Source organism: Ustilaginoidea virens, chromosome 7, assembly GCF_000687475.1.
Source record: "Ustilaginoidea virens chromosome 7, complete sequence".
Lineage (NCBI taxonomy): Eukaryota > Fungi > Ascomycota > Sordariomycetes > Hypocreales > Clavicipitaceae > Ustilaginoidea > Ustilaginoidea virens.
Genome location: NC_057322.1, coordinates 1,387,742 through 1,413,055, shown reverse-complemented (window position 1 = coordinate 1,413,055; position 25,314 = coordinate 1,387,742). Strand labels below are relative to the sequence as shown.

Below are 25,314 nucleotides of genomic sequence, written 5' to 3'. Positions count from 1 at the left end.
AAGTAAGTGGGAAGCGCCATCGAAGCGAATTGTCACATTTGCATAGGCCAAAGTTGATCCAGTAGGCAATGGTGTTACCAAGGAAGTCGGCAGTAAAGATAAGCGAGAAGCTGGAGCCTCGGTCGTGTGACCGAGATAGCTCGCTCACCCAAGGAAGTATAACGGCATTCATGAACCCGATTCCGAGACCCGCGATGACGCGAGCGCAGATGATCATGTTGGAGTTTTGACTAGCCCCAGTGATTCCAAGCCATGTTCCGGCGAACACGCCTTTCTTGCGACCGAATCTGTCGCCAACCCATCCTTTTAGTCCGGTTCACAAGTCCGAGACGGAATTTTTGGGCTGATGAACAGGTGCTGATCTCACCCCCTATAAAGCATCCCCAGACGGCACCGAGATAGTAGGCAGCTGCCAAGCCACCCTGATTCGTCGTGTCCGTAACATCACCATGACCAATGCCGGTCATTTCTACGACACCAGGTGTGCTGCTAAGGATGCCGTAGACTCCCTGATTGTATCCTGATTGATTCTAAGCGCATCTGACACCCCCGATCTTGATCTGGAACAGCAGGTTAAATTTTACCCTCGCGCCCATACCAGGGCGACACCGGAGACCATGTGGATGAGGAACACCAGAGCCTTTCCAGGCATGTGCTGCCAAGTTCGTAGCAGAGCCATGCTTCCTTTTGCGCGGACCAGGACAAATGCGAGAAGGTGAGGAACGAAGCAGTGTTCATAGCGGGTTCAATTCTTCTGAAACCGTTTCCTTGGAGGAATGGCAATTGGCCTGTCACGACAGTAGCCTTGGCGGCAAAGCTGCTGCCATGCGTTGTATAACAGATTTAGGGAACTTGGCATGTCGAAACCTCGCGGGAGGTGAGACATGGTCAGCTTTGAACATCATTATCGTCGGAGAAACCGGCGGAATCTAGCTGGACAGGGCCATGGGCAGACATTGTTGAGTGCTGGCAGGAGATCGGAGATCTCGGCAGCTCTCAATTACCTGACCTGTGCCACAGCATCCGCGCTGATTGTTTTGCCTTGAACGCCAATGTTGTCTTCAAGGCTTGCCATGCTGCATTCATAGTGAAGAAGAGATTTGTTCAAACGGCCAATGTAGAAGCATGGTCAGTTGCAATGAAAGCCAAGTTAGGTACCCACCTTACCTAACCTTAGGTAGTCCGTAGTCCGCACAAAAACAGGTTTGGGGTGCAATGTGCCTGCCATGTATGTATGTACCTATCTTGCAGTGACGAGGCAGGCGCAGCTGGTTGGCCACTTGCTGGTGGGCCTCTTTGACGGGTTGACACATGTGAAGGCCAATGTGCCCACGGCGGGACGTCTTTGTCGAGGTGCGGCGCGGCCAACTTCAACTATCAGGCTCCCGTTTCATAACAGGATTCAATCACGAGGCCAGTCTCACTAAATGGGCGCGAAGAAGTTGAAAATCGATGCATATATGCTTCCAAGTTCCTGCCATCACCCATTACATTACCCTCAGCATCATGCAGTCCAAGGCTGAACAGTGGAGACTTGGTTATCCCTAGTTATCCAGGCACCCAAGCCAAGGAGCCAAGCCACAAGCCACGCTGCTAATAGTTACGGCCACCCCCTTGCCGACAGCTTCACCAGCCCCAAAGCCGAACCTTGCTTGGCTCACGGAACAGAAAAAAGAAGGCCGGGAAGATGCTTACTTGTTACTTGCATTCCCTCATACTGACGCATTTTCTGCCCATATCTGCTTTGCATTTCTTAGCACATCACTTTCTTTCCTTCGTTTCTTTCCCTCTTTTGCCCCCCTTCCCCCCCTCCTTCCCTTTTTTGTAATTCAAACAATCTTGGTCATCGGCATCCCGCTCGGTCCCAACCTCGCTTGCTCACCCACCCCCCCCCCCCCCCCCCCTCCTCCCTCCTCTCCCGCCGCCCCATCGTCGAGCCAAAGCTCGCCGCGACAATGTCGGACGTCGCATCGTTGCTGCGCAGGATATTCGTTGACTCTCCGCCTGGGGAATGGGCGCTCAACCGCCTGCGGGAGCTCCTCATCGGAGCTCTGCGGCAGGGTCCTGTTCCGCAGCACGTGGCGTTCGAGATGGACGGCAATAGGAGGTACGCGAGGAGCCACAGGATGGAGACGGTAGAGGGGCATCATCGGGGATTCGAGGCTCTTGCTCGGGTGAGTCTTGCGAAATACGCGGAAGAATGGCAATGTTCCAGACGGAAGAGAATCCCAACCGGAAGGGAGAGCGCGGTTAGGGCGATTCCTGCTGACGTGTTTCGGGACGGCAGATTATGGAAATCTGCTACAAGTGCGGCGTCAAAGTCATTACCGTGTATGCGTTCAGCGTGGAGAACTACAACCGCCCCAAGCATGAGGTAGAAGGGCTGATGCAGCTGGCCAAGGTGAAGCTGGAGCAACTGACTACGTACGGCGACATTCTCGACCGGTACGGTGCCTGTGTTCGCGTCCTTGGCCAGCGCGAGATGATCCGCGAGGACGTGCTCAAGGTGGTGGACAAGGCTGTGGCCAGGACTAAACACAACAACAAGTACGCCCCTTCCCCGTCTCTTTGCCCTCCCCTTTTGCCCCCACGTCCTCGAGAGCTGCTGACCTTTCTGGCTGTTTCAGAACCGTCCTCAACATCTGCTTCCCCTACACCTCCCGCGCGGAAATCGCCACGGCCATCCGCAACACAGTCCAAGACTTCCTGGACCCCCCTCCCAGAAGCACGCCCTTCTCCCCGTCGCGCATACGGCAAAAGATTCTCTCCGCCCAGCTCGACGGCAAAGAGCCCTTGCCTACTATCCTTGACGAGACCGCCGAGGACGAAGCCAACGCTGGTGAGGACGACGCGGGCGATGCGTCGTCGTCGACCACCCTACCCCCCGGGTCGCCGGAGCCTCATCCCAAGCGCGGCCTGTTCGACTCGTCTTCCTCCCTGCCTAGCCCGGAGAGCATCACAGCCGACATCCTCAACGACCACATGTACACTGCCCCGGATCCGCCGCTCGAGCTTTTTGTTCGAACCAGTGGTGTGCAGCGCTTGAGCGACTTTATGCTTTGGCAGTGTCACCAGGATACGCAGATTGTGTTTGTCGATTGCTTGTGGCCCGATTTCGATCTGCAGCACTTCATATGGGTCATGCTGGAGTGGCAGTGGAGGCAGAAGCAGAAGGAGAGGGATGGCCCGGGTGTTAAGAGCAAGGGGCGCCGGTTGCTGGACTGAACTTTGTTGCGTGTCGTCATGTGGTGCCCTGAGAGTCGAGTTGTTGTCATCATAGCGTATTGGTCCTTCTTTTTTTCTTTCCTTTTGTGTTGGGTGACTTGTTCAACTTGGGCTCCGTTTCTTGCATTAGTTGTTGTTGTTGCCTACTGGGATGCACGCCATGTGATGCCATGTGATGCTTCAGATGTAATGGTGCAGGATGACAACGACCGTCGTATCAGTCGTTGCATCTGACTCTTGACTTTTTCACTATTCTAGCCAAAACATCGGGATGCCGTGTGACCACGTCCTACCAAGTCGCCCGACAACCCTGTCATGCGTCGCCAATGCACACATTGCCGTACCGTAAGCCTCTTGACATTGCATCGTCAGTATTTCTGTACAGCAGCGTCAAACACGTCTAAATGCCATGATGGATCCGTTAGATTTAGTCCAGGACTATACAGCGCCCCCCCCCCCCCCCCCCCCCCCAACTTCAATGTCACGTCGTGGCTTTGTCTCGACGTCGACCGGCATGAATACGGCGTCTCACGGAGCATCCGGGATCTCATTACCGCCCATCACATGCGCACGCTCAGCCTGAGAGAAATACCCCCAGCCAAAAAAAAACCCAGCCGAAACGCCCTATGCATAAAAAGGAAGGCAAAAAAAAAAAAAAAGTCGAGAAATATGGTGGTTACACGATGCGGGGATTAACGCTACTTGGGGAGGGGAGAGAAAAGGAAAAGGGGGGGGGGGGGGTTCCCCTTATCGCCCAGTCTTTTTCCCGCCCATTTTTAAGCGTTCTTTGCAGTCTTCGCAAAACCATTTCGCTAGAAAGGGGGGCGACAGAATAAAAGATGCGAGTAAGTACGGAGAATGCGAAGCGGACACAGGTTATATATAGTTGGGGGGGGAAGGGGGTTCGGGAAAACTCACTTTTCGACCCTGGTGCTACTTTGAGGCCTACACATGCTAGGTGGAACCATTCTCGCTCGCAGCCGTCGGCGTCGCAGGCCACCATTTCGCCGTAGCTCACGCTATTGCAGTAGCAATACGTCGGCTCGTCGGCGTCAATGTCGCCTTCGTCGTCGTCCTGCATGCTGCTGCTGGCGTCTGTATCTGCTGCCTGGACTTGCTGGATGAGGGCTTGCGCTGCGACAGATCCCGTCTTCTTGTGGCTTTTCCTGGCGGCGCCCTCGGTCATGGTTCGCGACGGCCTCGACCGGCTGCCGGCTGCTTCTTGGAACGTGGCCAGCGCAGGGGTAGATGGTTTGCAGGCTCGGCCGCTTTTGGTGGTGACCGTGGGCGGAGCAGCTAGCGGAGGAGTCGGGGTCGATTCGCTCTTTCCGCGATCCGCGTGCTCGGGTTTGCTGTCCCGTTTGGTGGCTATTGGCGTCGACGCGGTGGTGCTCTCCGTCGGCGCCGTCGTCGGCGCCAATCGCTCATGCTCCATTTTAACGGGCTCTGGCTTTACCGGCATGCTGTTTTCCTTGAAGGGCTTCTTGTCCTGGTTCGTGCCTGGGGACGCCGCCGTGGATGCCTCTTCCGGGGTATTTTGGACGTTGCCATTTGTCTTGGAGGCGGAACTGGCAGGAGCAGCAGGGGGTGCGGGAGCTGTGGCCGGCGTCGGAGCTGGCGTTGTCGCCGCTGCTGCGGTCGCCGACGGAGCGCGAACCCTAGCATTATCTGCATTGGACTGTATTGAATTCTGTCGGGCCCGCGACGACGCTGGCCGCGGCGCGCTGCTCGGTGCGGGAGATGCTCGAGCAGGTACTTTGGGGTCGAGAGAGACTGCCATGACGGGGGAGGAGGTGGTGGATGGTGACAAGCCGTTTCTGTTTTTTTTTTAATAAAAAAAAAAAAAAGTAAAAAAGAGTTAGCTTCGTCAGGACGACATGAGTAAAAAGTTGGCTCGTGGTTGAAGGCTACTACATTGCTCTGCTGCCCCACGTCTGGATGACACATACTTCTTCTTTGCTTGGCCGCTACCAGTCGGTAAAGCCTTGCGCTTCTTTTGTGCTTCTGGAGCTGGTGTTCCACGAGGGCTTCCCGTTTTGGGGTTTGGTGTGTTATTGGCAAACGCGGCGCTCATTGCGCCAGCCCCCAGAACAGCACTGGCGGTCGCAGCCGTGGTCGCACCACCACCGGCACCGGAGCCGGCACCGGCACTGGTAGGTGCTGCTGTCCCGTTGGCCGTCTTTTCAACTTTTCGCCTCTTGTGAGGTGGATTGCCGTTTGTGGACGATCCTGAGATGCCCAACCCGACAAAGTTGGCGTCAGCGCCGGCCGCACTTTTTCGAGATTTGCCAGTCTTCTTGGTGGTGGGGCCTTCTTTTTGCCGGCCGTCGAGGTCGTCAGCATCGGAATCTTGGTGCTGGTTCTTCAGGTTCTTTTTCGCCTGCACAGCTTGCTTGCGAGCGTCGCTTCTAGCGGCGGCCTCGTCAGCGAGCGCTTGTGCGGCGGCAGAAATGGCGGCAGCGCCGTCGCGACGAACTTTTTCCGTGTGAGACACCTTGCCGCCCAACCGGTTCTCTGGGTAAGCCCAGTGTGTAGTGCTGCCCCATTTGGCCTCGTCGCTGAACTCGTTCTCGAGGTAGGGCCACACGTCTTCGGCCCGCTGCAATTGTCTTTGTAGAGCTTCGTTGGCGGTGGATAGGACATGATTCTTTTCCTCGAGAGACACCAGCATCTCTTGGATCTTGAAAGCAGTCTGCCGGAAAAGTTGTCGGCGTGGGATATTGGAAGGATCGAAGACTCTTGTTGGCGCCACCGAGGTGCTGTGGACGTGGTGGAGTGACGGTGTCGATGACGACGGAGGGGCTTGGTGGTATTTGGCCAAGTCGCTGCAGCTGGTCTGCGCGCTCATCGGGGCAGAGGCCGGCGTCGCCGAGCTCGAAGAATCGTTGTTGACTCGAGGTTCTGGTAGGGAGGAGTGTGCGGTCGCAGCGACGAGGTTGAAGAGTTGTTCTTCGGGAGCGAAGATTTTGGCGTCGACCTCTTTGAGGAGAGTGAAGTGCCGGACGAGCTCCTTAGGCAGGGCCGCCATGGTGTCGGCAAAGTGTGTAACGGCGGGAAAGATTTCAATCGGCTGATTTCCCAAAGGCCGGCCGTTGACGGCATCTCTGCCATGGCCAGCTCGACGGCCAGCATTGGCAGAGCTTCGCGGTGTATTGGTTCGTGCTTGTCGAACAGGCTGCGACCTCCGAAGCGACGGCGGCGTGTCCACAGCCACCGACTTGGCCGATTTCATTGTAGAGGTTATTTATTGATTCGAGGCCCGCGACGTCGACTAGGAAAGGGACGTGGATGAATTGGTCGAGTTTCGAAGAAGGTATAACGGCCGCCGCGACGGCTTCGTTTGAGGAAACGACGAGGAGCAAGCTGCTCTGCCCTTGCGGGTGGAATGGCGAAACGACTTTCAGCCGACGTGAAGAAGGGAATAGGTAAGGAAAAAAAAAAAGAGAGGACACATGAATCAAGTCCCTACTGGTGACAGCTCTCGACCATTTTTAGGGCTACATGAAAGATTGCTGAGGAAGTAAAAAAAAAAAAGTCACGCGTGCTATGGTCGGCGGCAGGGTGAGGAGGGGAGAGAAAGTTTGGCGGAAAGTGGTTGGAGTCTGCAGACGCACTGGAGCGAGTGCGCGGGACGCACATCTAGTCAGTGATTGCTGCTATCCAGACATGGGCCAAGGCTCATTCGGCTGTGGTTTTGGTCTCAGCGCGGCTGAAGTAAGCTCGGCCCTCTGACCCGGCACCAACAGGTGACCTGGTTCATCGAGACAGGTTCCTGGGCCGTGATTGGACAGCCCTGGAAAAACAAGGCGCCGGCTCCGGTTTTCATCGGACCAACTTTCTTTATCAGATTAGCCTGTTCCGCCATGGGAGAAGAGTCCGAAAACTTCAACCCAAGGCGTCCGACAGCACGACCGTATTGCCGCTGCAATAAACAGTCACCTTGGCTGCGAACTGCAAATGTCTCCAGGGTCGCTCCCGACTCATCGCTGTCAGCGTACGAACTCTTGCAGGATTTCTAACAGCCGATCAATTGCCGCACGGATCCGACGTTTTATTCCGTCACTGGCACGGAAGCATGCAAGCTTAGCGGCCTGTCTCGTCCTGTCTTGTTCAACCTACAACACGCGGCTGAGAGGACGCCGGAACTCGCTGTTGACTTTTGCCCCAAAGCAATTGCCCCGAAATATCAACAAGGAATCCGAGGAAAAGGGGCAGCTCGTGTATCTGCTCTGATGTCCTTGCGCAGCTCATCACTGCGGGAATCATGCTTTGTCAAGCTCCATGATATCGACACATTTAGCAAATACAATCCCGGTCAGGCTGTGTGAAAAAGGAAACTCCCATTTCAAAGAATCCTTCGCCTTGCTTCAACATGTCCTATCAAAAGTCGGCCCAGACCGGGGTAACAAAAATCTGGCAAGCATTAGTACCGATCCTATGAAGGTCAATGCCTTGACTTCTTCTATAAAGGACGTATGTCTCGGCGAGGGCTCGCCTCGGGCGGGTTGGTACGTGGATGGACATTGATTGCTGTGTTTGAAAAGGGCAATCAACAGGTTCTTGCGTTGCCCACATCAGTTTCAGAATGCTGGTAAACCTAACTGTTCGTAATGCTCGGAGCAGCAGGATGTCTACGGCAATACCAAAAGCTGCACCATTCGTTTTGGGCACTTGCTGCTTGCTAAAGTTTTCGTCCACCAGTTTCTTCGCATATCGGCGCAAAACTGGACACCAGAAACGATACAGGCAAGCCAGAAGTCGGCACATTGCCTCCAAACTCCACGCAGCAAGTCGCTGAAGTCGCTGTGACGTATTACGTATTTTGGGATTTGGGCCGATTCAAAAAGGCGTGGTCAGACTAGTCTAGGCCAGAAACCAGTGTCTTCATCAATGTGCTGTTCGTGTACTCCGTAGATGCACGACTTAATTGAATGCAATGATGCTGAATAGCGTCTCCCAAGGTACCAACCAAGGTGCCTTTGACCAAACCCGTCGCAACTTACGCCATTCGTTTGCTGAGTTCACTTTCCCCTCCCCTCACCACTGGCCCACTCGCGAATATCAGCAAGCATTACAAGGGAGCAAGAGGGCGGATCTTGGCGATGCCAATCAATCGATGCCCGGAACAGCTCGGTACCTGTGTCTCTACATATTCCAGGCAAAGGGGTCCAAGTATTTCCCTACCATTTCACGAGTCGATGCAACTATCTTCTTTCAGGACATGTTAGAATTGAGGCTTTCAAGAAATAGATAACCCATCACAAGAAGGGTGGCTATAAGGGAGAAACATTCATTTCTTCCCCAAGCGAGAGAGGGGCGAGCCGGGTGGCTTCGTCCTCTGGGTAGCAAATACGGCAGCATCCTTGCCCTTGCATGGATAAATACAGCTCCAGGTTGTCGCCAAGAAAGGTCGAGCGCAACAGCTACAGTTGAGAAAATCGCATTCATTAAGGGCTCGCACACTGGCATCTTGTTGAGGCGGCTGGAGCTGGACCGAGACATGATCCATCCAGTGACAATTCGTCACAGGAGATACCAGTCACCAGTCACCAGTTCAAGGGCTGTTCAGTCATTGGATGGCGAGTGCACACCCATGATCAGGCGACGCTGGTCCGGGCTGAACTAGTTGCTATCCATTAGGTAAACTGGGCCGTGTCAAGTTCAGGTTGAATGGGGCCAATTATGTCAGGTCAAGTTGTCCGTAAAAAGGCTTATAGCTACAAAGCTTGATCATTTGTGAATCATCAATAATAACCTACCCGAGAGCTTCCATGGGAGTTTAGTCCCAGGCTCTAGTGAAAAGCCGCAGGTCCATACTAGCCAGTAGACTGTTAATTATATCCATTCTGACTGCATTCGTTATGAATTGGGCCATCGTTAAATCGACTTTAGGTCTCACATACACTTTAAGCATTGGACGTTTTCCAATCGAATAACTTGCTCTATGACCGGCTCGTTCTCGTCGACTTGTTGTCATTTCCTGCATCACAATCAGCCGTAGTCTCAATAAGAAAAAAAAGGGGGCTTCTTCTCTCTTGACCAGATGTTGATTTATTCCTTTACCCCACAATCCACTAACTAATAAGGGCGGCTGACCTCGGCCTTGCGGAAAACACTACTCCGAAGCAGGGACGTCGCACAGAGGCGGAGGCGCCTAACAAAATTTTCCTACCCCACAACATGGATGGCAGACACCAGACCCTAGTACGATACCGTGCAGGGAATACAGGGCTGGTTTGGTAAAGTCCGGTCTTGGGAGCAATACCCCCGAGCAAGCGATCCCTATGCCCTCCCGCTTAAACCAAGACGTCTCGCAGGGCGCTGAAAATGAACCCTAAAGGGACAAAGTCTCTCGGCCAACGCAAACAGTCGTTTCTACTTGATGTCCTGCCGCAAAAAAAAATCACCCGTGACATGCTCGTCACTGGTTTCACGCAAGCAATATGCTGTATCCCCGAGAAAGGCCAGTGGTCCGGTGACCTGGCTCACGGCGTTACGTCCGGGGGGCGCCGCGCTCCACGTTGGCCGACCCGGCGGCGTAATCCCTACATCAGTCTGAGCGAACAAATGGTGGCCTGGCATATTTTATTAGCCACGGACAGCCCAATATGAAAAAATCGCCGATCCCGCCTCCCTGGAGTCAATCCTGCAGGGTTGTACAAGTTTGTTCAAAGCCCTGCCAGTTTATCAGTTTTCCTTGCATGATTTGTGAGAATGGTCACGAGGCACATTGCCTTGTCCAAGCCATGTCAGTTCGCTGTAGCGGGAGATGCTTGCTTCGTTTACAGAGTACGCAGTAGTTGGAGACGTTTCAGTGCTGTAGGGCGAAGTCGGTGCATCGAAGTTTGCGGAGGGTACTGCAAAACACGTCAATGGAAAGATACGGCATGGTGCGAGCGGCCACGACCAAGCGACTCAAAACCCTAGTAGGCCGTCGAACGAAACGAAACTTTGGTTGTTGTGCGCTGCAGTTGACGGAAAATGAGGAGAGGACCCTGGCTAGTTGAGTTTCCATTACCACATCTAAACGTCGCTACACCCAGCACGAAGTGGTGGAGGGTGAAAATTGGTGTTTACAAAGGTGCCGGCCGAATTTCATCGTCGCTGCACATTTGGGTGCCGTAGCAGAAATCATGTCTTGGTGTCAGAAGACGGCCGGCCAATCTTTGCTCAAACCAGGGGTTTCTGTTCACGAGCTATCTTAACCAGGGCTTTTTTTTGTGCCTGTGAATGCTGTGGTGCTACAGTTTTTGCTTCGCGGAAGGAGGGATCGAGTTTTGCCACTTCGCACGGAATTCGTTGCAATGGCAGGTGCTGGCTGCCAGTTCGAGGAAGGTGCGCGCGCACTCACGACCGTCGATAACCACCCCAAAGTGCAAGCAATGGCAATGATTGAAACCCTCATCAACCCCGGAGCTACGGAGTGCTACGGAGTGCTACGGAGTGCTACGGAGTGCTACGTACGAGCTAGCCAGCTGAAAATCCAAGCTGAAAGTCCAAGCTGACGGCGCGGCCTTGCCAGGGCCGACAGCAAAGACAGTGAAATGGCCATGACACAGTCCCCAGCCAGTCCAGGCGTCTGGTGGCTACTTGTTGTCGTGTTCACAGCCATGGGCAAGTGCTCACATGACCTTTTCAGTGGCCCAGTCGTGTAATTTCATTACTCAATCCCGCCATTTCCCAAGGCTAATGGCGCGCTAGGTTGGGTCAAAGATGGGACGCCCAGAGCGTTTTGCGTTCTCCGTATTGTGTTTAGCGTCTCCGAGGATCCACCATTCCACCATCCACGCCCCTGGTAGGCGAGAAAAAGAGTGAATTGGATTTCCAGACACATGGCCCGGTGTGGGCAAACTACGGAGTAGAGTTTGGCGCAAGATGAGGCGGTTGTAGCCTGCGACATGGTTACCGACGCACGGGGTTGACAGCTCGCAGGAACAAGTCAGGTCCATGGCATGGCTACCCAAAACACCCCTGCGCCCACCTGGGGCGTGTCTTTAGAATGAAACTTACTTTTTTGGTATGTAGCTTGGATCGTGACGTGGGGCGTGCGACAACTGGGGCCAACTTCAAGCCGCCAAGATGGCAAAGTCTTGTCCAAAATCCAAATCACTTATAACGTGAGCCCACCTCAAATTGCACCATCCGAGTGTTTGCAGGTATTTCATGTCCCTTCAACCTGAAATTTCTTCGTCAAAGCCTCCGAATTCTTAAGCTAGCTGTTCATTGTCGACCGTCACTCCTCTTCTATAACCTCGTCCTATCTGTGACGTCAAGGTCGATTCAGCCGACACAAGCCGTTGAGGCGCTCCTACTCTTTTCAACCTCGAATTTCAAATCTCCTGCCCCGACAGCTGAAACGAGGAGACAATCATCTGCTCTGCGTGATCAAGTTTTCTATCGCCAATCCCGCAGAAGGGGCCCGTCTCTTGTAACTGCCTCATCCTCGGTACCTCCTCCTACCAGTTATATGGCCGTGCCAAACGGAGCTGGGCACCGCCGTGTGCTCGACTTCGACACGTCCGTTTTGACAAAATCCAGTATGGCCCGTGCTATTTCTCCTTCTGACGCTGGATCACGGTCTTCTTTCTCCTCTGTTCGAGAAAACGACGACGGCCTTGCCCAGACTTTCACTCGCTCCAAAGTGTCTTCTTACATCGAGACTTCTGAAGACGTCTTTGACGAGTCTCCCGTCTCAGAGGTTGCGCAACTCTCTTTCCAAACGCCGTTGACCCAACCGCACAGCAAACTACATGGCTTCTGGTATCCTCCAGATAGTTTCAAGGGATGGAAAGAAATCCCCATCAAGGGCAAGGCTGCGAGCCGTAGCTGTGAGGACTTGCGCAAGCTGCATATGACCTGGGAGTCGCCGCCAGCCTCACCATCTCCTTCCAAGAAGCCAGTAGGCGTCCACGGCATCGGCCATTCTCCTTTGGAGCACCTTCCAAGTGAGGTCTTGGGTAAGTCTCGAATGCAGTTTGCCCCCCGGCAGAATTCGGATTCTGACAATGTTCAAAGGTTCGATTATCGATTTGCTTGTCGTCGAAATCCCACCAAACGGCTTGACCACTCGCAACACCGATCTGATGGCCCTGCTTCTCACCTCTCGATCCATTCACGCCGCCACTCTTACGACTCTGTATCGGCATATAACCATTCCTCACTCCCGCATCTTCCGCAAATTTTTAAACACCATCACGGAATATCCGGCCCTTGCCACTATTGTTCGCCGACTCGACTTTAGCCACTTCAACCCATCCATGCTTTTCTCCACGGCTAGCGAGCGTGCCAAGACCCAGAATCTCACCACCGAGACTCTGGTGAAATGTCTCGAGCTCACGCCTTATCTGCAGGAATTCCTGGCGCAGGAGTATATTGACATTGATCTTGGTCCACCCGTGCTGCGGAAGCTGTTCTTCGATCTGCCCAATCTGCAGGCACTGGATTTCTGCGGGTGTTCGTCGACTGTCTTCAAAAACTCGTTCAACTCCATTTTACAGGAACCTTGGCCCGAGATGCTGTCCATAAGCAAACTCTCCTTCCACAAGTGTTTGGGTCTTCCGTCGGCCGTTTTCGAAACCATTATGCCGCGCTTAGGCAACCTTTCACATCTGGATGTCGCAGGCACTCGCATTAGCGACGAAGCTCTGCAGCTGATTCCTGCGACCGCAAAGCTGACGCACTTGAACCTGGCCAAGTGCAAGGAATTGTCTGCTGAAGTAGTGGTCAAGTTCGTCACCTCTCATCCGGCCACCAAGGACTCTCTGGTGTTTTTGAGCTTGGCTACCGACCCGACCAATCACCTTTTGCTAGGAAAGGATGATATCGACGCCTTGCTACCGAATTTGCCCAAGACACTGAAGTCACTTAGCCTTCGCGGCAGTAGGATGCATGCCTCTCACCTTCCTGAGCTCGTGCGTCTTATGCAAACTCTGGAAGAGCTTGCTCTTGGTCGCGGCCTAGAAATGAGCGATATCCATCGCCTATTCTACCAGGACCAGCAATGGATACCTCACAGTCTGCGGTATCTCGACATTTCAGACATTGACTCCATCATTGGAAGTGCGAGCCTGTTGCTTGCACCGGCATCTGCTCCTCTTCATGTTATTGAGATTGAGGAGCGAGCATATGAAAGAGCCGCCAAGGTGAACAAAAACCTCCAGCGCGTCGGATGGGTCGCTAAGGAGTTCGGCAGCCGCTATTGGCTGGTTCGCATGAACGCAGATGGGACGACCAGAGATAATGGCGCTCGATGGTGGAAGATGGGCGCAGAGAGCTGGGGCATGAGGAAGGTTCCCGTCGCGGTAGCAGAGGTTGGAGGGATGTACGGCTCCTATATGTTTGGACGACGCGTCTAGCCTGAGTCGCGAAACTTGCCGCCAACGACTTTTTTTTCTCTGTTGTTGCCTTTTCCTCTCCTACATTTCAGCATCGCAAGGCATTTGCATCTCTACTTATTTTTTTTTTTTATTTTTTTTTTTTTTTTTGCACGCGAGGAGTTTTAAAGAACTGTTGGGTGGTTTGAAAAGCAACATTTTGATGATGATGATTGAAAAGCATACCGGGACTTTGATACCACTTTGTTCTTGCATAAACCTTTGGGCGACCAGGGGAGAAGAAAAAAAGAGCATTGTACTAGCTGGTGTGGAGTGAGGTGGGACTCTGAGTCATATTCATATTGTCACGTCGTTTATAAACTCTTTTCCTCCTGGAATGATTATTTTATTCGTCGCCATATCCATTTGAAAAACCTAGGGGCTGAATATTGCCAAGTTGAAGGTTGAAACAAGATTACAGTTTCCGGTTGGGTTTTCCATCAAGTTTTGACGTTGGCTGAATCGACTTTGTGGATCCCGTACCTTGGACGGGCTACATGGGGTTTGGGGGGGTTGGATCCACATATTCACGTGATGTCGACTACTTGGCTTGTCGCCACGGGCAAGCCATTTGTCGACGTCTCACGCTGCTTTCCGTTTATCAACCAGGAGCTCCATGTCAACCCGCCTGTGAGCTTGAGGCTTCATTAGCAACGCCATGGCTCCTAAGCAGGACACTCCGTTCCGCTCGGCGGATATGAGCATGGTGCAGCTGTATGTCTCCAACGAAATCGGTCGGGAGGTAGTCACAGCACTTGGAGAGCTTGGATTGTGCCAGTTTCGTGACGTAAGAAACTTGTATTCCTCTTATCCGTCTTGGCCCATTGCGCCACCCGCGCAAAGAAATCTGGAAGCTAATTCTTTTCTTCCTTTGTTCGGAGCAGTTAAACGAGGATGTTAGTGCTTTCCAGCGAACCTACACCCAGGAAATCCGACGTCTTGACAATGTGGAACGCCAGCTGCGTATGTGACTTTTTCCATCTGCCGCTGAGGTGGCTCTTCAGTCTAATGGGGTATAGGATACTTTCACGCTCAAATGGAAAAGGCAGGGATTACTCTCCGGAAGCTGGATCTGGACACTGAGAGGCTTGCGTCACCCTCGACATCCGAGATTGATGAGCTCGCCGAGCGAAGCCAGAAACTCGAACAGCGGATTTTTGCTCTCAACGATAGCTACGAGACCCTCAAGAAGCGGGAGGGCGACCTCACCGAATGGAGATGGGTGCTTAGAGAGGCCGGCAGCTTCTTCGATCGAGCTCATGGCAACGTTGAGGAGATTAGGGCTTCAACCGACAATGACGATGCCCCGCTCCTTTCAGACGTTGAGCAGCACCGAGATGCCCCCGAAGTTGAACGGTCTTTCTCTGGGATGAACATTGGATTCGTGGCCGGTGTCATTGCTAGGGAGCGTGTGGCCGCCTTTGAACGGATATTGTGGCGAACATTGCGTGGTAACTTGTACATGAACCAGTCCGAGATCCCCGAGCCGCTGGTGGATCCTACCAACAATGAGTCCATCAACAAGAACGTCTTCGTCATCTTTGCCCACGGCAAGGAGATTCTCGCCAAGATTCGCAAGATCTCCGAATCTATGGGTGCCGAGGTGTACAATGTTGACGAGAATAGCGATCTTCGACGGGACCAGATCCACGAAGTCAACGGTCGCTTGCAGGATGTGCAAAGTGTGCTTCGGAACACGCAGACCACCCTTGCTGCCGAGCTCAACCAAATCTCCCAGTCTCTCTCAGCCTGGATGGTCCTTATCGCCAAGGAAAAGGCCGTGTACAGCACTCTCAATCTGTTTTCATACGATCGCGCGAGGCGGACTCTGATTGCGGAGGCGTGGTGCCCGACAAACGACATGCCTTTGATCAGGTCTACCCTTCAGGACGTTACCAACCGAGCCGGTCTTTCCGTGCCTTCCATCGTCAACGAAATCCGCACAAACAAGACGCCGCCAACCTACCTCAAGACGAACAAGTTCACGGAAGGTTTCCAGACCATCGTCAACGCCTATGGTACCGCCACCTACCAAGAAGTCAACCCCGCTATGCCGGTGTTTGTCACCTTTCCCTTTCTCTTCGCCGTCATGTTTGGTGACTTTGGCCACGCCGTCATCATGCTGTCTGCCGCCCTTGCCATGATTTACTGGGAAAAGCCGCTGAAGAAGGTAACTTTCGAGCTCTTCGCCATGATATTCTACGGCCGGTACATTGCACTGGTTATGGCGGTCTTTTCGATATTCACTGGCCTCATTTACAACGACGTCTTCTCAAAGTCCATGACCCTGTTTCCGAGCGCCTGGGAGTTGGTAAGGAAGAAAAACTGGCAACCGGGAGACACAGTCGAGGCCGTGCTGAACCCGCACGGATATCGATATCCATTTGGTCTGGACTGGGCATGGCACGGCTCAGAGAATGCTCTTTTATTCAGCAACAGTTACAAGATGAAGATGAGCATCATCCTCGGATGGGCTCACATGACATATTCTCTCTGCTTCTCGTACATCAACGCCCGGCATTTCAAAAGGCCAATTGATATCTGGGGCAACTTTGTTCCCGGGATGATCTTCTTTCAGTCCATCTTCGGTTACCTGGTTGTCTGCATCATCTACAAGTGGACTGTTGATTGGACAAACCCGGACCCTGCAATTGGAGGACAGCCTCCCGGGCTGCTAAACATGCTCATTTACATGTTCCTTCAACCGGGCAAGCTGGACGTGCAACTATACAAGGGTCAAGCTACTGTGCAGACTTTTCTCCTCTTGCTGGCATTTGCCCAAGTTCCAGTTCTCCTCTTCCTCAAGCCATTTTACCTACGATGGGAGCACAACCGAGCTAGAGCCAAGGGATATCGAGGTATCGGCGAGACGTCCCGGGTTAGCGCTCTGGATGGCGACGATGAGAACGAGGGTCTGGTCAACGGCCACGGCAATAGCTTTGACGGAAACGGCCAAGGTGTGGCCATCATCTCCCAGAACATTGACCAAGAGCACGAGGAGTTTGAGTTTAGCGAGGTTATGATACATCAAATCATTCATACTATCGGTGAGAGCCTCGTCTTCAGTCCAGCCCCCTAGGCCTTGCATGTTTTGCGCACCCAGAGACATCCAACTAACTGATGCCTAGAATTTTGCTTGAATTGCGTTTCCCACACTGCTTCCTACCTCCGTCTGTGGGCTCTGTCCCTGGCTCACCAGCAGCTCAGTATTGTGCTGTGGGACATGACTCTCGGCAACACCCTGACTGTGGGCGGCGCACTCGGGGTCGTGATGATTGTCGCGGGTTTCTACCTGTGGTTCTTCCTGAGTATGTACCTGTGCCCTCCCTCCTTGATGAACCACACCACTGTCGAACCAGTCTGCTAATGCCTCTTCTTCTTCTTTTTTTTTCCCACTTCGCAACAGCCATCGCCATTCTGGTTTGTATGGAAGGCACCAGCGCCATGTTGCACTCTCTCCGACTGGCATGGGTCGAGTCCTTTTCCAAGTTTGCCGAGTTTGCCGGCTGGCCTTTTGCTCCGTTTTCCTTCAACACCCTTTTGGAAGAGTCGGAGGACTTGAAGGAGTTTCTGGGATGAACCTGTACGCGCACTTTTGCTCCATTGTTTTCCCTTTATGTCTTTGTTTTTTTTTCCCTTCCCAGTCAGACTAGCTAGGTAGCTTGTACAATTACGGAATGCATCCTATCCTACATATAAAAAGAGGTCCGCGTCCGGTATGTAGCCAATAGCCAGCCGCAATGATGCTCGCCTTTTTGACCGTCTGTCTCCCCTTTTCCACGGCCACATGTAGGTGGCGATTTTTATGCGCCTGCCAAAATAAATCGTCTAACTGCCAATGCCGGCATTTTCCCCGTGCGAACAAACGATTCTGCGCATACCAACAAGGCCGTCGTCCACCTTACGCCCAAAGCGGCGCCGTCACCTCGACGCCTCTTTCCACCACGGCCCGTACCCTGTCCGCAAACACCTTGTTAGAACATTGCACGTCCAGATCCTCCAGCCACACCGTCGCGACCATCTTATCGACCTTGATGGATATCCCGGGGACAGGAATCCCCAGCTTGTGCAGGCGCTCAATCTCCTTCCTCTGGCGCTCCTCCGAGTCCTGGTCCCCGTCGACTGCCGTTTCGTCCGGGTGCTGCTGCTCCTGCTCAGCCAGACGGGGCGTTTCGACGGGGCGGACGTTGTCGGCGCCAAACTGCGCCTCCAGGAACCAGAACAGGCGCTCCAGGCGATCCGCCGAGGAGGGGCGCGCGTGCGGGTTTTCCTCGTCTGGCCGGACGGGTTGGTGGTGCGCATGGTTGGCGGAGGAGCGCTTCACAGCCGCGGGGGAGGACTCGACGCTGAACAGGACGGCCATGACGGAGTCTGCGATGCCGTCGTTGAGCAGGTTGGCTTCCCATTCGAGTTCGACTTGGCCGGTGGTGCGGTAGCGCACCGTGATGCAGCCCATGACGAGGTACGCTGCCACGAGGGTGCCCACTTCTTCGTCTGCGGCTTCGGACTCTGCCCCTTCGGGCTTGTACTCGTCTTCGTCTTCGTCTTCGCCTTCGTCTTTGTCTTCTTCTTTTTCCTCGTCTTCGCCTTTGCCCGCCCCCGTGCCGTTCGGTTTGCCGTTGACTTGGTGTCTCATCTCGGGTAGTGGCTCGATGGTGCCATACGTTCCTTCGAGTGCCCACTTGATGAGGTCGATTCCTGCGGCGCTGAGCGTGAGGCGCTGCTTGCACGTGATGGTGGTGGTGTTTAGGCCTGCGTATTCGCGGAGGTCGTCGGGAGCCATCAGGGACAGTTTGAAGTCGTTTTGGACAAGGACGCCAGTCACGAGGGGCGCCGAGGCAGCGTCGACGGTGACGTCCTGCGGCGGAGGCAGGGAGGCTAGTTTGCCGACTACCTTGGCAATCTTGTCGGCTTTGAAGGGGATCCGGAGCTCTTCGCAGTTGCGGGGGGAGTAGACTTTTACTTTGGAGGTTTTGCTGGCGTTGAGGGAGAGGAGCTTGGATTTGAGACGCATCATGTTGTGCTGTTCGCCGTGGACGAGGATCTGGCCAAGTGTTGGTCATGGTTGGGGAAAAGCAGAGGGCAGGAGAGTGGGAGCGAAGAGAATGTACACATGCGGTGTTCTGGAAAAACTTACAACAACTGGAGCGGCGACTTCTTCTATAAACTCGCGGTTCTCGACGCCGTCAACGTGGGCGGCAAACGAGTACTCTTGGACGCTGCAGCGGCGGGGAATGAGAGGTCTTTCTGCTTCTCCGTTGGGTGCTCTGCGGCTGGTGGCGAGGTTGCGCGACATGACGGCAGGGATGTGATCCGGTTCTTGCATGACCTGCCTGGCCATGGTGCCCTCGACGCTGTACCCCGTGATGATGACGCCGTTCTTCTCGCTGGGGGCCCATCTTTCAAAGAGCTCCCTGCTGACGCCGCTCTGCAGCATGCCCGGGCTGGCGAGCATGACGCACCCGCCCACGTCGTCGAAGCGGTCGAGGTTCTTCAACGACCGGATGTACTTGAAATCCCAGGGTCCGCCCTTGCCGGCACCGTCGCCACTAGCCTCGGCTTCGGCCATGCGTTCGCGGAAAAGGCGCTTGATGTTGTCGTTCATGGCGCCGACATATGTCTGGTAAATGACCATGCACTTCCTGGCCAAGTTGCTGGCGTAGTAAATGGGATACTTCTGGAACTCGGGATGCTTTCCCCAGTACTCGTCCAGGACGAGGAGAAGCTCCTGGGCTCTGCCCAGGGCGAACACGGGCAGCAAGGCGCGGCCGCCCCTGTTGAGGATGCCCGTGATGGACTTCATCAAGGCTTGCTCGCGCTCCAGCCGGGGAACATGAGACGCGATGCCATAGGTCGACTCGGTGATGAGGACGTCAACCTTGACGCCTTTGGGGACCTCTGCAGAAACCAAGTGGCGGTCTTGCTCGCGCGAGTAGTCGCCGGTAAAGAAGATGTTCAAGCCGGCGATTTCTATGAGAAACATGGCGGCCCCTAGCACATGGCCGGCAGGGTAGGGGGTGATTCGGATGGAAGAGATGGTGTGGGTTGTGTGGTAGTCGATGGCCTCGATTTGAGGGAACGTGTTTAGGTGATCCTGCTCAGTGTACACGGGCTGCGTCGTCGAGTTGGCAGATGTGTTTCCAACGCGGACGCTGTCCTGAATCAGCCATTTGTAGATGGCCTTGGTCGGGTGCGTCATGAAGACGCGACCCCGGAAGTTGGTCTTTGCCAGCACATATGGCAGCGACGCGGCATGGTCGATATGGAAACTGTTTTTTGTTTGCGCATCTTGTCAGCTTTTGAGCGCTCATGGTTGCAAGGATCTCTGACGAGCTGGGATCAAATCACCAAGAGTGAGGACCAAGGGGGCGCGGGAGGGGCCAAAGACAAGAAACGACGGAAATGACGGAAACGACGGAAACGATATTGTATTCAATTGGCATCCATGGTATACAAGGCGCATCAAAAACCGTCCAAGATACGAAATCACCACAAGACATGTTCACGCTCTCTCAAGTTCCACCGCAACAGTCCATGCAGGGGGGGGGGGGGGCGGAACAAGTCGTCGTTTGTCCGGTCGGCCTTGGGACGGGCAGATGTCTACTTACTGGCTGATCAAGAGGACGTCTACGGTGCTGAGGTCGAAGTCGTCGTAAAAGGGAAGCGCGGCGAGCCCATCGTACGCGGGGTGCTGTCCAGCGTCGAGCTGCAAAGTTTCCTCAAGTCAACGACAGGTTTTTCTTTCTCGTCCCAGGTACAGTCTATGCGACAGCCAGCCGGGCCGGCGTTTGGCTTACCATGACGGTCTTGCCCTTGTATTGAACAATGTGACACGATCGGCCAACTTCATTGCCACCGCCCAGGCAGAGAAACATCAACTCGTCAGAAGGGTCGACGGGTTCTTGGGCGACGGCCGGGTTCAGCGCCGAGGCTTTGCGTTTCGAGGCCATCGTGGCAACACGTTTGGGAGGCTGTTAGGAATCAATCTCCTCGCTGTCTATTCTTCTTACATTGGAGACTTGGGGCTGCTGATGGCGTGTAGCAAAAGAGTAGTTGCGTCATTAGAATACGGGATTCAACAAAGGGGTGCTCGAGCAGCAGTACGAGCCGACTGCCAGCTCAATGTCTCGCATGGTACTGTATCAGCAAGCAAGCAAGTGCAATAATGACAGCAGAGAGCAACCTGTGGCCGTCGAGTTTGTTCGCCGCTCGCGACGAGTCAACGGCCTTGGCTCGGGTAAAGCTCGGCAGTCGCGCTCCTTGCTCCGTGCCGCTGCTTGCTGCTGCTGCTGCTGCTGCTGCTGCTGCTTCTGCTGCTTCTGCCGTCGCCGCCGCCGCCGCAAAACGCGCCGACTTCCCTACACAAAACGTCAGGGGAGGCAAAACGACGTGCATCACGTGACTTTAAATTTCCGCAACCCCCATTCTTCCCGTCAAGCTTCGTCCTCTCGACGCTGGCCAGCATCGCCAACGAATCACTTTATCCGACGACGATACGCGCCTTAGACTGCGCGCTGAGAATTGCGCCAGCTCTGGAGAGACGCTTCATCCCCTTGAAACTCACGACACGTTGCATCTCTTCGGGAGCCGCCTGGCGGGAAACTGTGCATCGGATGGGAGGATTCCCTTCTTTCGTGACAGGCTGCCCTGCCTGTTGAGAAGCTTTCCATTCTCCCCATCGCCAAATCCGGGGCCGCTTTCTTTCTTTTTTTTCCCCCATCTTTCATCTTTTCATTTCGCTCGTTTCTGCCTTGTCGCCCGTGGAACAAGACTCGGGAGCAGCCGATTGTTTGCCATGGCTCAGCCTCAGTCGCAAGTCCCTCCACGGGCTTTTTCCCCCCCGCAACACAGTCCATCGCCTGCAGCCCAACAACCCGGATTCGCGCTGCCTCCGAATAAGAGAGTTCGTACTGACGGGCCATCCTCGCATCCGGGCTCGCCGTATGCCGCGTCTCCGTACGCAGCCAGTCCCGGCGCGGCAGGTAGTCCGCAGGCCAACAATGTCGCCTCTCCGACGTTCTCGCCGACGGCTTCGTTATCGTCTAATTACCATACCCCTTACACCAACGGCAACCATGCCTCGGGGCTGAATCTACCAGATGCGCGTGCGGGCACGAGCACGCCTCCTCTTGTCACACCGCAACCTCCGCCAACGCCGATGCCGCAGTCGCAACCACCGTCGTCACAACAAACGCAGCCGCAGCAGCAGCAGCAGCACCAACAACCGCAAATCTACACGAGCTCGACGTTGGTAGCAGTGCCGCAGGCCATGGCATCGCCGGCGCAAACTCCGAGCGTCATGGGACCGCCGCAGCGGCCCGCTGATCGACCGACCAAGGACTACGAATACGATGTCACAGACTCTCTGGCAGGTACCGGCATCGACTTACGGGCAGAAGAACAGTACATGTCAGAGCTGTACTCCAACGCCATGGACGCAAACTCGGAGGCGAGGACCGGATTTGCGCACCATCCTTCTGGTGGCAAGGCATCGTTTTACGGGGCGGGCCCAGCCAACCAGCTTGCCGAGACGATATCGGAACAGGATCAGACCAGGTTTGCCTTGCAGGCAGCCGAGCAGGCGTGGCAGGAGTCATCCATGCGGCTCGCTGTGCAGCGAACACAGGAAGTAAACGACCCCTTTCTCTTGGTGGCCATCCTGCACAGGAAAGCGGAGAAGATTGCAAGAGAGCATCACGTTGGTCTGAACCTGGACATGAAGAACAACAGCCAGACGATGGGGAAGTGGCGCCTGCCCGAGCAGTTTGCTTCTCCCAAGGTGACGGTGAAAATGGAGCCCGGCCCGGGGTCAACCATGGTGCAAACGACGGGATCGTACATACCGCAAGACTCTTTTCTCGTGGATCAGCTGGCCCTGTTGTCGATTGCTACAAAGCAAAGGTTGCGGGAGTTGGTGGAAGATGCCCGCGTGGTGTCGGTCAACAGGCAGACGACGTCGCACGGAGAGGTTCCCGAAGAATGGACGGCTGCGGCGGCGCCGATGAATGCGGAGCCATTGGGCGTTGGTGGGACGGAAGCGGACGCGGTGACGGAAGCGGAAGACGGGGCTGCGGTTCCGTCTGAAACCGCGCCGCTGAAACGTGAGCGCCTTGACCAGCTTTTCCCCCTTTTGCGCCCTCGTTTCCTAGTTTCCTCCCTTTTTCTCTTTCCCCCCTTCTGCCCGACCCTTTTTTTTTTTTCTCTCTCTTTTCTTTTTGGCCACCCAGTCACACAGGATTATTCCGATATTAACAATGTCCCAGGATCCGCGGATGACGCTCTGCTGGAAAACTCGGGCCCCCGGAACAAGAAGCTGGCCAAGATATCGTCGTTTATGACGGTGACGATGAGAGACTTGGCAAGACAGGAACGGGAGTGGGAAGAGGCGCGTCTGCGAAGGCGGCAAAAGCGCAAGGAGGGCGTGGAGGCGGGGTCGACGCCGTCACGGTCAGGCAGCGTCGCGCCGGGAACGCCTGGGTCGGTAGCGCCCGAGCCTGACAAGCCCATGAGCAAGAAGGAGATGAAGAAGCAGCAGACGATGAAGGCGGCCGAGGCCAACAGCCACGCGAACCAGAATATGACGAGCAGCATGTTTGCGGGGCTGGGCGGCAAGGGCGGGCTGTTTGGTAAGAAGAAGACGGGCAAGACGTACGACTGGATGAACGTGGGCCGGGGCGGGAGCGGCGCCAGCACGCCGACGAGGACGACGCCCGGCCCGGGGGGCAAGGGGCCCAACGGCGGCGGCGGCGGCGGCGGCGGCGGCGGCGGCTCGGGGACGGCGGCGGCCGGCAGCCTGGCCATGACGACCGAGGGGCGGAACAGGCTGGGGACGTGGCGAGAGGACAGGGAGAAGGGGAAGGGCATCCAGCTGCGGGACTGGGTGGCTGTGCTGGAGCGGGACGGACGGGAGCCCAAGGCCCTGCAGCAAGCGTACATGCACCTGGACGGGTCGAACCCCAAGTAGGGGGGGGGGGGGGGGTGATGCAAAGTATAAAAGGGGGGGGAAGGGGGGGAAAGGGGCGAGACTGCAGGAGGGGCCGCCGTGAGTGGAAAGCAAGATGTTCTGGGACAACGGGTCTCTGGGACAAAGGGTTTCCGTGACGAGACTTTTTTTTTTTTTTTCTTTTTTTTTTCAGCAGATACCCAGCGCGTGTAATTTATCCGTCCGTTGGTGCCGGGTGCCGTTGGTGTTGTGTGTTGTTTGTTGTGTGTGTGATGCGTCTTTCGTGTCTTGTCTTGTCTTGTGTTTTCTCTTCTTTTCTTCTTCTTTCTGTTCTTTGTCTTTATCTTTTCTTTTCCCTTTTCTCCCTTCCTCGTCTTTTGTTCGTATCTAATTTTTTTTATACTTGTATTTATGTTTATACTTGTACTTATGTTTATGCTTGTACTTGTATTTATACTTGTACTTGCATTTATACTTGTACTTATGCTTAACTTGTACTTGTATTTATACTTGAAGGCATAGGTAACTCCTAATAATAGTTATAGTAATAGAAAGGGTGATATATAGTAAGTAAGAGACCGGGGGATTAAAGGTGCACTTGTACTTATGTTTAACTTGTACTTGTATTTATACTTGTACTTAAGCTTAACTTGTACTTTTGTTTAACTTGTACTTGTACTTATACTTGTACTTATGTTTAACTTGTACTTGTATTTATACTTGTACTTATGCTTACATCTACATTTGCATTTCTTTTCTATTCACTATTGTTTCTTCCCGCCGTCTTGGTAGACCCACCGGCGCGCAGCTTGTCGAGATCACAGCAAGTGCACTTGCGTACGGAGTAGAGGTCAGTACATCCAGCGTGACGGGTCCTCATTGGCTCCTGCTCGTGCCTCCAACGGCAACGCTCATCACACCAAGTCACCACCTCTTGCCTTCCACTTCACCACTTCACCACATGCCAGGCATCCACCTCATTCGACCTCACCAGCTCCGCCAGCCGTTCCCAAATTATCCCCCCCCCCCTACCACCACCCACAAGGTGCTGTGCTCCCTACCAGACAATGACCCAACCCAACTGCGCACATGCAGGCTTCACCCACGTGCAGGCCCCCGCCCCAGCCGTCTGTCGCCCCCGTCGTGTCGCGTCGTGTCACAAGCACGTCAACGTCAACGTCAACGTCAGCTTGCCCTGCTTGCCCTGCTTGCCCCCAGCCTAGCACGCGTCGTCGCACGCCCGCCCGCCCGCCGCGGTTGCAGTGCACCAGACCAGCCCGTCTTGTCTCGTCCTGTCTCGTGTCCTGTCCTGTCTCGTCTTGTCTTGTCTCGTCTTGCCTTGACTGCATGTGGTCTTGCGCCCCCCTGAGTCCGTTCTTGTCCCGCACGCACCCCGCCGAGTGGGCGGCATGCAGACCCGGCCGGGTACGGAGCACTGTGCTGCAATGAAATGCCTGGTCTGCTTCTCGGCCGAAAGCACGGACGGGGCGAGCTGCGCGGCGGTCGAGCGTTGGGCGAGCAGCGTGCGCGTCAAGTCAGTCGCCGCCACTTGGCTGACAAACGACGAGGCGTGGGCTGCCGCTGCCGCTGCGACGAGGCCATGGATAAAAGCAGCCCGGCGTGAGCGGCATTGGCATCTGCTCCAAAGAAGAAAGGGGAAATAAAAGGAAAGGAAAGGAAAAGAAAAGATGCAGATTTCTGCGAGAGACTCGTTCCCTGTTCGCGCAAGGTATCCAGCACGGGTCATTCCCGATCATTCCCGGTCATTCCCGG

General features: G+C 54.7%; 8 protein-coding genes across 8 annotated transcripts; 6 read left to right on the top strand and 2 right to left on the bottom strand.

Annotated features, from left to right (window-relative positions):
- Nucleotides 1-1,955: 1,955 nt before the first annotated feature.
- On the top strand, nt 1,956-3,225 carry UV8b_08041 (uncharacterized protein; the record flags this gene model as incomplete). Its single annotated transcript, XM_043145538.1, has 3 exons — nt 1,956-2,174; nt 2,288-2,547; nt 2,628-3,225. 3 exons carry the CDS (start codon nt 1,956-1,958, stop codon nt 3,223-3,225), a joined length of 1,077 nt encoding a protein of 358 aa, XP_043001473.1.
- Nucleotides 3,226-3,972: 747 nt separating this feature from the next.
- Nucleotides 3,973-6,457, bottom strand: UV8b_08040 (uncharacterized protein; the record flags this gene model as incomplete). The annotated part of the gene is made up of 3 exons (XM_043145537.1): nt 3,973-4,037; nt 4,144-5,042; nt 5,175-6,457. The coding sequence occupies 3 exons, from the start codon at nt 6,455-6,457 to the stop codon at nt 3,973-3,975; spliced, it is 2,247 nt and encodes a 748-aa protein (XP_043001472.1).
- Nucleotides 6,458-10,529: 4,072 nt separating this feature from the next.
- On the top strand, nt 10,530-10,730 carry UV8b_08039 (uncharacterized protein; the record flags this gene model as incomplete). The annotated part of the gene is made up of 1 exon (XM_043145536.1): nt 10,530-10,730. One exon carries the CDS (start codon nt 10,530-10,532, stop codon nt 10,728-10,730), a length of 201 nt encoding a protein of 66 aa, XP_043001471.1.
- A 1,034-nt stretch (nt 10,731-11,764) lies between these two features.
- UV8b_08038 (uncharacterized protein) lies at nt 11,765-13,580 on the top strand (the record flags this gene model as incomplete). The annotated part of the gene is made up of 2 exons (XM_043145535.1): nt 11,765-12,182; nt 12,241-13,580. 2 exons carry the CDS (start codon nt 11,765-11,767, stop codon nt 13,578-13,580), a joined length of 1,758 nt encoding a protein of 585 aa, XP_043001470.1.
- A 676-nt stretch (nt 13,581-14,256) lies between these two features.
- UV8b_08037 (uncharacterized protein) lies at nt 14,257-17,177 on the top strand (the record flags this gene model as incomplete). Its single annotated transcript, XM_043145534.1, has 5 exons — nt 14,257-14,385; nt 14,483-14,561; nt 14,618-16,645; nt 16,727-16,906; nt 17,005-17,177. The coding sequence occupies 5 exons, from the start codon at nt 14,257-14,259 to the stop codon at nt 17,175-17,177; spliced, it is 2,589 nt and encodes an 862-aa protein (XP_043001469.1).
- A 322-nt stretch (nt 17,178-17,499) lies between these two features.
- UV8b_08036 (uncharacterized protein) lies at nt 17,500-20,548 on the bottom strand (the record flags this gene model as incomplete). Its single annotated transcript, XM_043145533.1, has 4 exons — nt 17,500-18,642; nt 18,736-19,867; nt 20,207-20,304; nt 20,396-20,548. The coding sequence occupies 4 exons, from the start codon at nt 20,546-20,548 to the stop codon at nt 17,500-17,502; spliced, it is 2,526 nt and encodes an 841-aa protein (XP_043001468.1).
- Nucleotides 20,549-20,763: 215 nt separating this feature from the next.
- Nucleotides 20,764-21,000, top strand: UV8b_08035 (uncharacterized protein; the record flags this gene model as incomplete). Its single annotated transcript, XM_043145532.1, has 1 exon — nt 20,764-21,000. One exon carries the CDS (start codon nt 20,764-20,766, stop codon nt 20,998-21,000), a length of 237 nt encoding a protein of 78 aa, XP_043001467.1.
- Nucleotides 21,001-21,393: 393 nt separating this feature from the next.
- Nucleotides 21,394-23,562, top strand: UV8b_08034 (uncharacterized protein; the record flags this gene model as incomplete). The annotated part of the gene is made up of 2 exons (XM_043145531.1): nt 21,394-22,699; nt 22,862-23,562. 2 exons carry the CDS (start codon nt 21,394-21,396, stop codon nt 23,560-23,562), a joined length of 2,007 nt encoding a protein of 668 aa, XP_043001466.1.
- Nucleotides 23,563-25,314: the final 1,752 nt, after the last annotated feature.